Source organism: Suillus subalutaceus (genome assembly GCF_016647625.1).
Source record: "Suillus subalutaceus strain FC151 chromosome Unknown DFJ58scaffold_101, whole genome shotgun sequence".
Taxonomy (NCBI): Eukaryota; Fungi; Basidiomycota; class Agaricomycetes; order Boletales; family Suillaceae; genus Suillus; species Suillus subalutaceus.
In genome coordinates this window covers 149,899-160,970 of record NW_024540350.1, presented here as the reverse complement: position 1 = coordinate 160,970, position 11,072 = coordinate 149,899, and the positions used below count along the sequence as shown (strand labels likewise).

The following is an 11,072-nucleotide window of genomic DNA, read 5'->3' as shown; positions in this document are numbered from 1 at the left end:
AGGATCTAGGAACTGTGAAGCGTGGGATTGCTCTGGACGTGGTGGGTGGATGTGGAGATAATGGTGATGATGGTGATGGAAATGAGTCCCATCACCATTAAACCTTGTCGCCGCCACAGGCTCAGCAGGAGTACCAACAATCGTTTGGACACGGGACAATGATTGTTGCTGGGTACTACTTCCGGATTGGGCATTGGACCCTCGGCGAGCGCGATTGAGGAAATCACCAAGACGCATGGCAACGACCCCAGAGGTAGAGTCTGAGCTCGATGCCCGGCCGTGATTGCTGCTTGCTCCTACTTCAGGTTCTCTTGACCCCAACCCACCAGCTCTCGCACTTGTCATTATGCTTGCCTTATACGGGCATTTCGGAGAATCCTTGACCTTTTTGCGACATACAGGGCAAGTATTCGCTGTCTTGAGCCATTGCTGGAAGGGTAACTCGTCAGCAAGCGAAAAAAGACAGAAGAAGCCAAGTATACCTCCAAACAAGCCTTATGCAACCAATGGGTACATTCAACAAGCTTCATGACAGGATCGTCGCGCCCATACTGCAGAAGAAAGGTGAGTATGATACGTCACTGAATCAATTTGACAGATACGTGCATCATCCAAACATATTGGACACCGTGTCTCGCTATCTTCCTTAGCCCATGCATGATAGGTCCCGGTTGGAAGCGAGGCAATGACGTCGGTAGGCGTGGCTTTCGACCTGACTTCCCCAAGCGTTTCGCCTAGCGACAACAATCCCTCATACGACGAGTCAAATAACTCATCCGGCTTCATCCGAAAAGACAAACATGAGGAATATTCCAGCAAACACAGCACAGCACACACACCATATAATCGCCCATATTTCTCCTTGCCATCGAACGAAACATTGAACGAATACGAGTACCCTCTGCTCGGGACGTTCCGCGTGTGAGTCCAGCCCGCTGCCTCAAGGTACGAATGGGCGTTCGTTCTTCTGGTGGTGCTGCTTCCTGCCGCTCTCGAGGCCGGTCTGTAGTGTTTCGGTATGGATTGTGGGTGATGGTAGCGGAACTACTGGAGGTGGATGACAATCCGGAACTTGTTGGAGTAGAAGAACCTTGAAGCAGTGGAGACCGCCATGGAAGTAATGTGAGGCGATTAGCATTCCCAGGTCTTCCAGAGGGTCCCTGGTGAGGCTGAGAAACGTTGCGCCTGGAGGCCAAGTCAGATCGTTCGTTGTTGGGACCATATCGCTCCATCATGTCACGCGTTGTTCTCATTCTTTCATAGTCACGATCCTGGGCTTGCATTAGTGACTCCCATGAAGCGTGGGACCCAGGGTTGTGTGCGGGGGCATCCCGCCTACTGCTAGACCAGAATGGATCAAGAGGCGAACTTTGAACACCTCTCTCTGCTTCATTCAATCGATGCCTCGCAAGATGTTCATCGCTGGACTGTCCTCTCAATGGAGGGACGCGGCTTCGTAAACCAGTGAAGGCGTTATTACCCTGCGTGGATGAGTCGTGAGAGTCGATGCCAAAAGCCAAGGATGTTGCTGAAGCAGCAAGCTCTGGCATCATATGCCTCGATGTAAACCGTGCGCTGCAGTATTAAGGAACATTCAGCAAATGGTTCGATGGGAGTTATACATAACACTGACCTCGCGGCTGCTGTGCTTTCCCTTCCACGCCTTGGCTGCACAAATATGTCAGTGCCAAATACGTCATGTGATCTATTGAAGGGGACACACCAAGTTACCAAAGTAAGATTCCATGTCATCGCTATCATTATCCTCATCCGAGTTGCCGAATGAAAACATAGTGGAAGGTTCGTGAGTGGGAGGCGTAGGCCCTGGCTCTGACACACGGGAATCACCACGTCCTCGGTTCGCTTGTATCGACCGCTGCAACGAATCGCGGTATATTCCAGGCGGGAACAAATTCAAGTTAACGCTGCTAAAAGGATGAGATCTCGCAGATGTGTCACCATTAGACACCTGTGGTCGTTCCGAAGACACGCGCGGTGGAGAGCGCGAACGAGAAGTACGCAAGGTGTGAAGAGGTGGTGTGGGCGGACGGTAAACATACGGTGGTTGTGCGTCTCCCTCCACTGAGTTTGTTAAACCCGGAATAGTGTTGATCGTGGCGAACATGGGGTCAAAGATGCTGTCGGGTGAGCTTTCAGAAGAGAGGTGATTGCGGTCTCCTGACAAAGATCTATTATTCCCACTTCTTGTCTGGGGATGTCTGTGTTCGGATAAAATCTCTGAAAATCGGACTCTCTCCCATTCGTTCAAGCCCCCTCGTGGAAACTGAGAAGCTGACCCAGAACCGCTTAATGAGAACGGTCTTGAAGGAAGATCGCTTGTTCGACCAAACGACAAAGGGCGGGAAGATGTATTCGATGAGGAGTCCGCCCGACTGGCCATAAGACGCCTCAGACGAGTAGCAGCAGTCAAACTTGAAGTGTTTGAACTGTCTCGAGGAGGCCCGTCAGAGTTGGGACGTGAATCAGACAATTGGGAGCGAAGATGCGCCCTGGCGTTGGTACGGCGATGTTCCGCGGCACTCTCCTGACACCAACGAGTTGCTGGACACTGTCGTAGCAGGAAGCATGCAAGCGAGAATGAAAGCGGTAGCGAGCCGGAGGAGGATTGGGTGGCTCATATCGGGAAGGCGACCCAGACAATGAACGGGCTGGTTGACAAAGATTAGTGAATATGGGTTGGATAATGCGCTGCACCTTACCAGTTTCTACACCACGCTCGAGTAGACCGCGGGCATTATGAAGACCTTGGATGAGCTCATGCACACTGTCTGGATGGGAGGGGTCGTCATCGTCTTCATCGTTTTCGCCGGCAACATCGTAACGATTATCAGCCGTCACCCTGCGCCTTCTCTCTTGGTGGATGGAATCCTCTTCGCCGAGACCCACTAAGTAACGATCAAATGACAATTCTGCTTCGTCGGAATCTTCGACTGCCTGTTCTCTGGAAAACGAAGGAAAAGCGTCCGAGAGAGGGCGAACTGGCGGCATTTGTAAACAACAGGAAAGAATGGGCTATAAAAGCCATACCTAAGTTACGCGAACGTTCGATGACTGTTCTAGCACGCGCAGCAACTTCTTGGTATCTGTCAGTAGAGCGAGAAGGTGATGGGTTATAGTCCTGGATTGTATTCGAAGTACCCCCGGTGTCGTTCCTCGTCAGCAGCATAGAAGCGAGAAATGGAGTCTCCGAGCACTGGAACAATAGTAGCTTTTAGTTAACATGATCATCACTTGTGTGGGACAGAGCACCGACCAGAGGGTGACGCAGAAGTGCTTGCTGACGTACGCGCAGAGCTCATGGATCTCCAGCTGACATCTGAATGGGTAGTACGTCTTGCGGCCTGCGGGCTAGCAGCCAGATCTGAAAGTGGTACCTCGAATACGCTGTCAAGTAATCCTGGACGTGTGACTACGTCTGGCAACGGCGAAACTGGCGGTGAACGGGGGGGAGCAAGAGCAGCCCATGTCAAATTGGATGAGCCAGAGCTTGGTACACGATTGACACGTTGCCTGTTGACTACATCTGGCGACGATGCAACGGGTGGTGAAGGACGGGAAGAGGCAAGAACAGCCCATGGCAAATTTGATGGCCCAGAACTTGACCCATGATGGACACCTTGACTGTCGTCGGGTCCATTTAAGGTGTCAGTATTGTTTCTTTCAGTTTGCACGACTGACGATATGGAGGCGAGTGATCCCCTGGGAAACTCGTCAGATTCTCGGATAGATGCGTTCGCCCTCGCTGATGAAGAGATTGATGGGGATGGGCGGTATGACGGATGAGGAGAGGTGTTCGATGAACGTGTAAGAATGGGAGGTATCACTTGATGATGTAGGATAGCCGGGACGTGATGATAAGCCTGTCAGTGGGTAGTATGTAATCAGTGCTAATGTGTATGTAACAGATCAAAGAAACGCTTACCATCTGGTGCTTGGAAAGATAACGAGTCGGCCCGTCTGGGAACCGCAGTGTGTGTGCTCCCAGATCCAATTGAAGTAGTTGCATCAGTGAAATATTGACCTCGGCGATCCTCCCCAGATGTGTGTGATGAGCCCGGTGAAGCTCCAAACCGAGTCCAGTCCCAGTTATCAAATGTTTCGGTAGTATCATTTGAGGATTCGCGTGGGGACAGAACGGGAGATGCGGTAGGGTGCCAAGATGGAGTACGTGAGTGCGAACGCCGGAGGGCTGCAATGTGACTATCAAATTCGTTGAAACGTTCTATGGAGTTTCTAAGAGCGTCATGTACAGTAGAAGACGCTACTTCTGGCGGAGGCGCGGGACGTGGGATGTCCAAGGAAAAACCGGAGCTATCTGACATGTCCTCATCCTGAGGTTCGACCACGGTACTCGGTAGCACAGACGTTGGTGAGACCAAAGTACTCGAAGTAGAGACAACGGCGGGAGATGGATAAGCTGTGGATCTCCTGTTCTGGTCAAGAGAAAGGTTATGGTCGTTGGTAGTCGAGCCCTCGCTCAGCGAGGCGCTCGATCGCGCAGAAACGTACTCGGAGGATCTGGAAGAGTCTGCAGAACGATTGCTGACAGAGGAGCTGCTGGTACTCCTTGCCCTCTTGTTTCTTTCATTGCCACTACTGCTGCCACTGGAACTTGTCGGAAGATTATGGGTTGCTGTGCCACTCCCGCTGGCTTGGAGAGCGCTAGTCATTGGAGAGCCTGAATCGTAGCCAAACTGTTCGAACGTCCGCTTGAACGAGGTTGCATTTGGTGCGAAAGAGACATGAAGATGGGAGGGATACTCTGAAGACATGAATGTAGACCACAAGGTCCACAGAGAAGAACAAAGGAAAGGGGGTCCTAGTCACGTAGTGATGGTAATAATTACAAGTCCCACCCTTAACGGGCATATGTATGGCTGAGTCAATTACAAACCCTTAGTTTCAACTCTCCGATTCCGATCATCGTCATCTCTTGAGTCATCAAAATCGCTCCTCGTCGAGCGATGGAATTTGAGCTCATCGCAGGATCCGGTGCACAATACGTGTCTCTGTCAACGGGTAACAACTCAATTCGCATGATTGCAACGAGGAGCCATTTCCTAGAATAGCTCTGGTCCGACGTGTAGGACTCAACTTGCAAGGTATGATGCGTTGGTGCTCCATTACCGTGCGCAACGTTATCACGTCCGACGTTCTACCGTAACACCATTCCATCCGAAATGCTTTGATTTTGGGCGCCTCGGCTGCACAAATTGGATGGTGAGACGTTCGGCGTTGCAGACGGCCATTAACATTACCATACTTTAGGTTCCAAGCAGTTCTGGGCAGCGGTGCAGGCATTCTATGTGATTCCTTACATGCTGGTAGCATTGCTGCACAGGATTTGAAGTATTCGAAAGAGAACACGGTGCGGTGTCAACGTTCAACATCACAGCTGGCAACACTTCGCCTGTTGATTAATTTGTATTCACAATCAATGCGCCGTCCTCGGCCCTGACAATGATTAAGTGCATAGTCACCCGCTATACGTGTTGCAATTATCGTAAGTCGGACGTATCAGTGTCACAGCGTCCACGGCTAACTTTAAGCAGCTCCTGCGGAATGATTCAACTGACAAAATGGAATCACTCGTTGCATATTATGATACAGCTTCGTCACGATTCAGGGTGTGTACGACACAAAGTTATAGTAATCTCGAAATATAACTTTAATTTGCCAACAGTCACTGTTCATTTTAATTAGAAACCCAGTGACCTACACTGCCGTTGCATTTCACCAGGACATGCCAACTTGGCAGCATCATGCATGCAGAGAGGCGTAGCTCTCCTACGCCTTAACTCGATGAATCGAATTTTTCCGAGTAGGCCACAGTTCTTGCGCGCTAACTCTGTGTATTGCTGTTGAACTTTTGATAATTATTACGTCAGCACAACCCTCTATGTGACAACTCACTTTTATACACCTGCCCAGTAAGCACGCTGACAATGGTAAGTGCTATGCCCGCAAAAGAAGCCGCTAGGATTATTCCGACCATATATAGTTTCAAAGAGGTTTCGTCAATGTTGAACGTTCTAAACGTGCAAGTATCGGATAATCCATCGTTTGCTGTAGTAGGTGCCGTTACCAAGGTCCCGGTCGGCGCAGTCATCATTACTGAACACCGGACATGAAGTTTACGCAACGATTTAAACAGGGCAGACTCACTGCTGGTCACCGATCCTGCGGCAGTCGCAGCCACAGAAGCCGTGCATCCAGACTCCAGCAAATTCGAGGAAAGATTGATAAAATGACAACTGCTTCCCGTAGAGGAAGAATCCGGGTAAGTCCCCATCTGCCTAGAAAGCAAATCCCTGTTGATTTACGAATACACGATGGACGCGGAATGACATACGTGATGACAGAGGCCCCGGCAATGGATGCCCGTCGTGCCGTATTAGATCTTGCAGGTGCAGCCCAGATGATGATGAAGGTATGAAGTAAGAAGAATATCATTAAAAGTTTCATGCAGGGCAGGCCAAGGGATCTGGGGTGTGATCTTAGGCGCGTTCAATGGTTGACACTTGTCCGGCTTTTGAAGCAGTAAACGATCATACGCGACGACAACGCTATGCGGATGGCACGTACGGGGCGGGACTTGATAAGCATTCCACATTGTCAGTGGCATGGCATGTTGGTTAGCTGTCGTAGTAGCTGCCGCGCTCCGAAGCACTCATACGTGTACTAGTGGTTGGTGAACGTGCGAGATTGATAGAGGTATTTCTGCCACTCTATGCTGATACCGTCCTAGCTACCTTATCTGATATTAATGTGAAACTTGCTGTAGCATCTAGACTCTCCTGAACTCAAGAATCAAAACGCAGATCGACTTGGTCGGGAATTTCCTTTATCTGACATCTAGACCCACAGAACGTTCTATCATAAGACGCCACTAAGTATCAGCATTCCAAAGTCGACCAGCCGTGGACATCGGCGCGATACACTTAAACCGCGGACTCGGATTCCTCACAAGCAAGGTTCCGAATACTTACGCAGTACCGGGAACGTGATCACATGACGCCACAGCTCGCTTGTGTTTCTGCCTTCCTAATCTAATGACATGGTTTCCCAATGATGATCAAATGTTTTTCAAGACACATTGTAAAACATAAGGACGGTATAAGGCTTTTATCACCCTGCTTGACCTGATCAGTGGAGTCAACTTATTGTCTAGGCGACACTGCTAGATCAGGAGGTACTTAGTGCTGCAAGACTCTGGTCACGGGAGAGGCTCTGAGAGCGTGTCAATGAAATTGGCACACGGAGTCCGTGGGGCCCCGGGGAAGCCAGGCTTTCGGTTATTTTGCTGTCATTCTACCGGTTCGATAACTGGGCCTTACAATTACTATAACCTAACACATGACTGACTCTGTTACTGAATTCAAATCTCTGGCGCCCAGTATTGGTTGATAGATACATTCCCACTATGCAATAACAAAATACCAAAGCTATCTCTCTTGGTAGCAAGTCTAGCTCAGACGTGTATACAGATATATTTATGTACACTATGTGTGTAGATACCGATGCCAATGTGAGAAACCATATATGCCACTAGATAACCAAGCCAAGACGAGCTCAGCCACATCGAGACGTTCCGTGTAAGATTACAATGCCCATGAGAAAGAAAACACATGCATACTTGCAAGAATGCAGTACCCTCCGTTGCGCCAAAAAACCCATCATCAATCAAAACGGCGACCGCGATGGCTCCCACACCTCGGGGAACTGGTACCACATAGCTGGCAGCTGACACAGCTCGACAGCCCCTCCTTTGCTCCGACTGATTTCGAAGTCCAGCCACGCATCCTGGTAACGGTGGGTCCCTGCGCGTTTCCTGTACTCAAAACCGACCTTGCCGAGCAGCTTGAGGCCCATCGCGAGGTCCTTGGCACAGTCTTTGCGTACTGTGCGCCATGACTCCAATTCGTCGACATCATCGTACTCTGGGAATTGCATGCAGATGCGCAGGTCTCGAAGAGCAGATAGAGGGGACAATGCTTCGAGGAACTCTTGCTGCGATGATCGCACATGCCAAGATCAGCCCATGTTTAGCATATATTTTTGATCAAGCCTGAGTGGACACACGTACCCAGCTTGATACCGATTTACCATCGTGGTAACCACACCGCTCGATCTCTAGCGTCTGAAGGTGAGGGCAGTTGGAGGTGATGGACCAACACACGTTGGGCGTGAGCTTGTCCTCGATGATAATGCGCAAATGGTGGAGCTCACAGCTGCTCGCAGCAACATCCGCGAGCACACGGTCAACCTCTGCTTGGCCAAGCGCAATGGGCCAACGAGGAAGATCTACGATGGCGAGAATGGCAAGTCGCTGGAGAGATGACATGTGATTGAGAATTCCGTCAAGCTTGCAAGCGTTTGATATGGCGAAATCAGTAAGAGTTGCGAGCTTTGCTATGTGCGCCGGATCAGGAGGATCATCGTGCCCAAGGATGTGAAACTCCTGAGCTTTGCTTTGTGCGAAGAGTAGACGCAGGTCCCCCAACGCATCCATACGTGCAAGCACGTTGAAAAGCTGCACATGCGCTGGCGGCTCATACGGCTGTGTAACCGGAACATTACCGGTCAGCGCAAAAGTTTTCAGAAACGGCCAATCTATTCTGGATAGAGCACCAAAAGAGCACAAACTACCGGACAGCTCGAGATGTGTGATGTGCGCTGCGTGCGTCTTGATGAATGCGATGGAGGCTTGTGTTTCTTGGACCTGCCTCCAGCTGACCTGGGAGCGATACTTCCTCCTCCAGTCACGTATGAAGTATGTGATATCAGAAAACCTTGGTTCTGTCGGTCCATCACCAACGCGAAGTGTCTGCCCAACAGCTGTAAGGGAGATCTGCTTGAGCGTAACGGGGGAGATGGACGTTATGCCTATTTGAATCGGCGTGTCGATGAATGTGATGGCGCTAAGGGATCGCGAGAGACCCAATGATTGAAAGAGGGACCGGGGTACGACGAAGGGGCAGCATAGTGTCACCTTCGACAGCTTGGGCATTTTGGCGATCGCCGAATTCAATTTGACCAGATCGCAAGGGACATAATTACCATCTTTGTCCGTCGTTCCCCACTTGAGGCGACTGGGTTCTGTCCATTCATCAAACCATTCTAGCCGAAAATGCCTTGGCGCCGAAAATCACGGTGAATCCTGATGCTACGGGAGGGGAAAACGACGACGATGGACTTACCTGATATATGGCCAGAGGCCCTCAGGGAAGAAATGAAGGCCAGATTCCTCGTCAGCCTTGGATTTATGGGGCCACCGAACCTCAGAGAAGAGGTAGGGGAGGCACGACTCGCGGAAAGATCGACTTGTGCTGGCAAGTGTCAATAGCGCAGATGGCGCACCTCCATTACTAGACAACAGATCGTTGATGAGGATGTGCGTTATGTCCGCGTTCAAGATCGACATGACGGGACGAGAAGGATATCTCGTATACACGGTGTAAAAATTGGGGGAGGTATTTGGACTGAATGTGTTGGGTGTGCAAGGCGATTAGAAGCCTTGTTACCTGGAGTAAAAATTTCTGGGTGCAGTGAGGCAAGAAGACAGGTGGTCAGCACCGTGCATCCTGAAGCCTTGTATGGTGCTGTAACGTACAGACGAGTATCTCGGAAACCGCGAACTTAAAGCGCACGTTTGGCTAGGACCCCGTTGCCTTTGAGGACAACTCTAGCTATGTTGGTGGTTGATCTTCAAGCTGCATCTTGCCTGTAAATATGGCGAAGTTAGTCTGAGAAACGCCCAAATGACTGTCAGATCAATCGTGCCGAATTCACAGGCTCTAGACTTAGCCGAGACTTCGCGGTCTAGATCAACACCCAAGCCCAATTTCGGGCCCAGCCATTCGTCGGACAAATACAAATTGTGCTGCCCTTACGAGCGACTTACGAAAATATGAATCAATGGATGACCACATCAAGTCCCCCTTTCCTGGAGGCCACGTCTAATTTGATCTAGATGAACGAAACCCGCATCCACGCCGGAATAAGAATTAGAAGCCTAAGGTTGAAGTCCCCACTTCATGTACAAATTAACTGCCAGGGTTCATGCTATACTCAGCTTACAACACACTCATGCCTCCAGACCGTCATGATTTCCAGATATTCCACCTGATTCCACTATCATCAATTGGACGCATACTTCTCCGTCCATTCCCTGCTGACTCTTTGTGCGTCCTTCTCATCCTCCTTGTAGTGCTTGGCAACATCGGTGGCCAGCGGGTCGTCAGGATTGGGCGCACTCAGCAGAGCTTGTATCGACAATAGGACTGTCCGAATTTGCAATGCAGGGGACCATTTGTCTACAATGCAGTAGTGTTCAAATCGGCAGGGACCAGCGCAAGGTACCCGAACGCACCTTTCAAAATATCTAAACAAATTCTACCCAGTTTGTCTGCAATAACGAAACATATTTAGATTGCGCAAGCACTATGGCAACCTAAGAGCTCACCGATGTTTGGGTGGTATATCTTTGTGAGAAACCGCACCTTCGGCGGACTCATGGGATATTCCTCCGGCAGGAATAGTTCCAAGTGAAACACACCCTCTTACCGGACGTTTCAGCAGTCCGACAATGCATCATCTATAATCTCGGCGGCTCACGTTGGAAGGGACTGCCATCAGGCCCTTGAATCGTTACATCAAAGTAACGCAGGTTGTCCTCATGCGGCGCAGCAGTGATTCCAGGCGCGGGGTCTGCGACGAGGCGCTCAGTTTCCTATGCGAAACAATGGAGAATAGATGAAAGAGACATGGTTAGGGATGGCTGACTACTGGGAAGATGCTGTGAATATGATTGAACACACCTTGATAATCCGCTAGATAAGTACCAGATCATGTTCAAAACATGTTATTTCAGAAAATGATAATGAACACCTGCCTTGGGTAGAGCCATATCTAGGGCTCAAGGACAGGTCGTGCACGGTGGTAGATAATGAATGAGATGGAAACGAGATTACATGGCCTACTAAGGAGTCCATATACGGTAGCTTATTCTCACACCATCAACGTCCAAGAATCAGCTTGGCGGCTATGGC

At 50.1% G+C, this 11,072-nt stretch overlaps 6 protein-coding genes across 6 annotated transcripts; all 6 read right to left on the bottom strand.

Moving 5' to 3' along the window:
- Positions 1 to 344: 344 nt before the first annotated feature.
- Positions 345 to 786, bottom strand: DFJ58DRAFT_664763 (uncharacterized protein; the record flags this gene model as incomplete). The annotated part of the gene is made up of 2 exons (XM_041382457.1): positions 345 to 551; positions 583 to 786. 2 exons carry the CDS (start codon positions 784 to 786, stop codon positions 345 to 347), a joined length of 411 nt encoding a protein of 136 aa, XP_041240754.1.
- Positions 787 to 2,098: 1,312 nt separating this feature from the next.
- DFJ58DRAFT_28068 (uncharacterized protein) lies at positions 2,099 to 3,489 on the bottom strand. The gene is made up of 4 exons (XM_041379643.1): positions 3,275 to 3,489; positions 3,049 to 3,214; positions 2,721 to 2,999; positions 2,099 to 2,669 (listed from the first exon to the last, which is right to left on the bottom strand). The coding sequence occupies exons 2-4, from the start codon at positions 3,185 to 3,187 to the stop codon at positions 2,428 to 2,430; spliced, it is 660 nt and encodes a 219-aa protein (XP_041240753.1). The 5' UTR covers positions 3,188 to 3,214; positions 3,275 to 3,489; the 3' UTR covers positions 2,099 to 2,427.
- On the bottom strand, positions 3,490 to 4,920 carry DFJ58DRAFT_28067 (uncharacterized protein). Its single transcript, XM_041379642.1, has 2 exons — positions 3,944 to 4,920; positions 3,490 to 3,881 (listed from the first exon to the last, which is right to left on the bottom strand). Exons 1-2 carry the CDS (start codon positions 4,791 to 4,793, stop codon positions 3,733 to 3,735), a joined length of 999 nt encoding a protein of 332 aa, XP_041240752.1. The 5' UTR covers positions 4,794 to 4,920; the 3' UTR covers positions 3,490 to 3,732.
- A 926-nt stretch (positions 4,921 to 5,846) lies between these two features.
- Positions 5,847 to 6,819, bottom strand: DFJ58DRAFT_802742 (uncharacterized protein). Its single transcript, XM_041390939.1, has 5 exons — positions 6,374 to 6,819; positions 6,187 to 6,317; positions 6,014 to 6,135; positions 5,935 to 5,960; positions 5,847 to 5,887 (listed from the first exon to the last, which is right to left on the bottom strand). Exons 1-4 carry the CDS (start codon positions 6,484 to 6,486, stop codon positions 5,937 to 5,939), a joined length of 390 nt encoding a protein of 129 aa, XP_041240751.1. The 5' UTR covers positions 6,487 to 6,819; the 3' UTR covers positions 5,847 to 5,887; positions 5,935 to 5,936.
- An 885-nt stretch (positions 6,820 to 7,704) lies between these two features.
- DFJ58DRAFT_664795 (uncharacterized protein) lies at positions 7,705 to 9,445 on the bottom strand (the record flags this gene model as incomplete). The annotated part of the gene is made up of 3 exons (XM_041382461.1): positions 7,705 to 8,031; positions 8,108 to 9,155; positions 9,222 to 9,445. 3 exons carry the CDS (start codon positions 9,443 to 9,445, stop codon positions 7,705 to 7,707), a joined length of 1,599 nt encoding a protein of 532 aa, XP_041240750.1.
- A 487-nt stretch (positions 9,446 to 9,932) lies between these two features.
- Positions 9,933 to 11,057, bottom strand: DFJ58DRAFT_802738 (ubiquitin-conjugating enzyme/RWD-like protein). The gene is made up of 6 exons (XM_041390938.1): positions 10,916 to 11,057; positions 10,842 to 10,853; positions 10,639 to 10,753; positions 10,487 to 10,582; positions 10,394 to 10,429; positions 9,933 to 10,337 (listed from the first exon to the last, which is right to left on the bottom strand). Exons 1-6 carry the CDS (start codon positions 10,928 to 10,930, stop codon positions 10,162 to 10,164), a joined length of 450 nt encoding a protein of 149 aa, XP_041240749.1. The 5' UTR covers positions 10,931 to 11,057; the 3' UTR covers positions 9,933 to 10,161.
- Between the last annotated feature and the right edge of the window lie 15 nt (positions 11,058 to 11,072).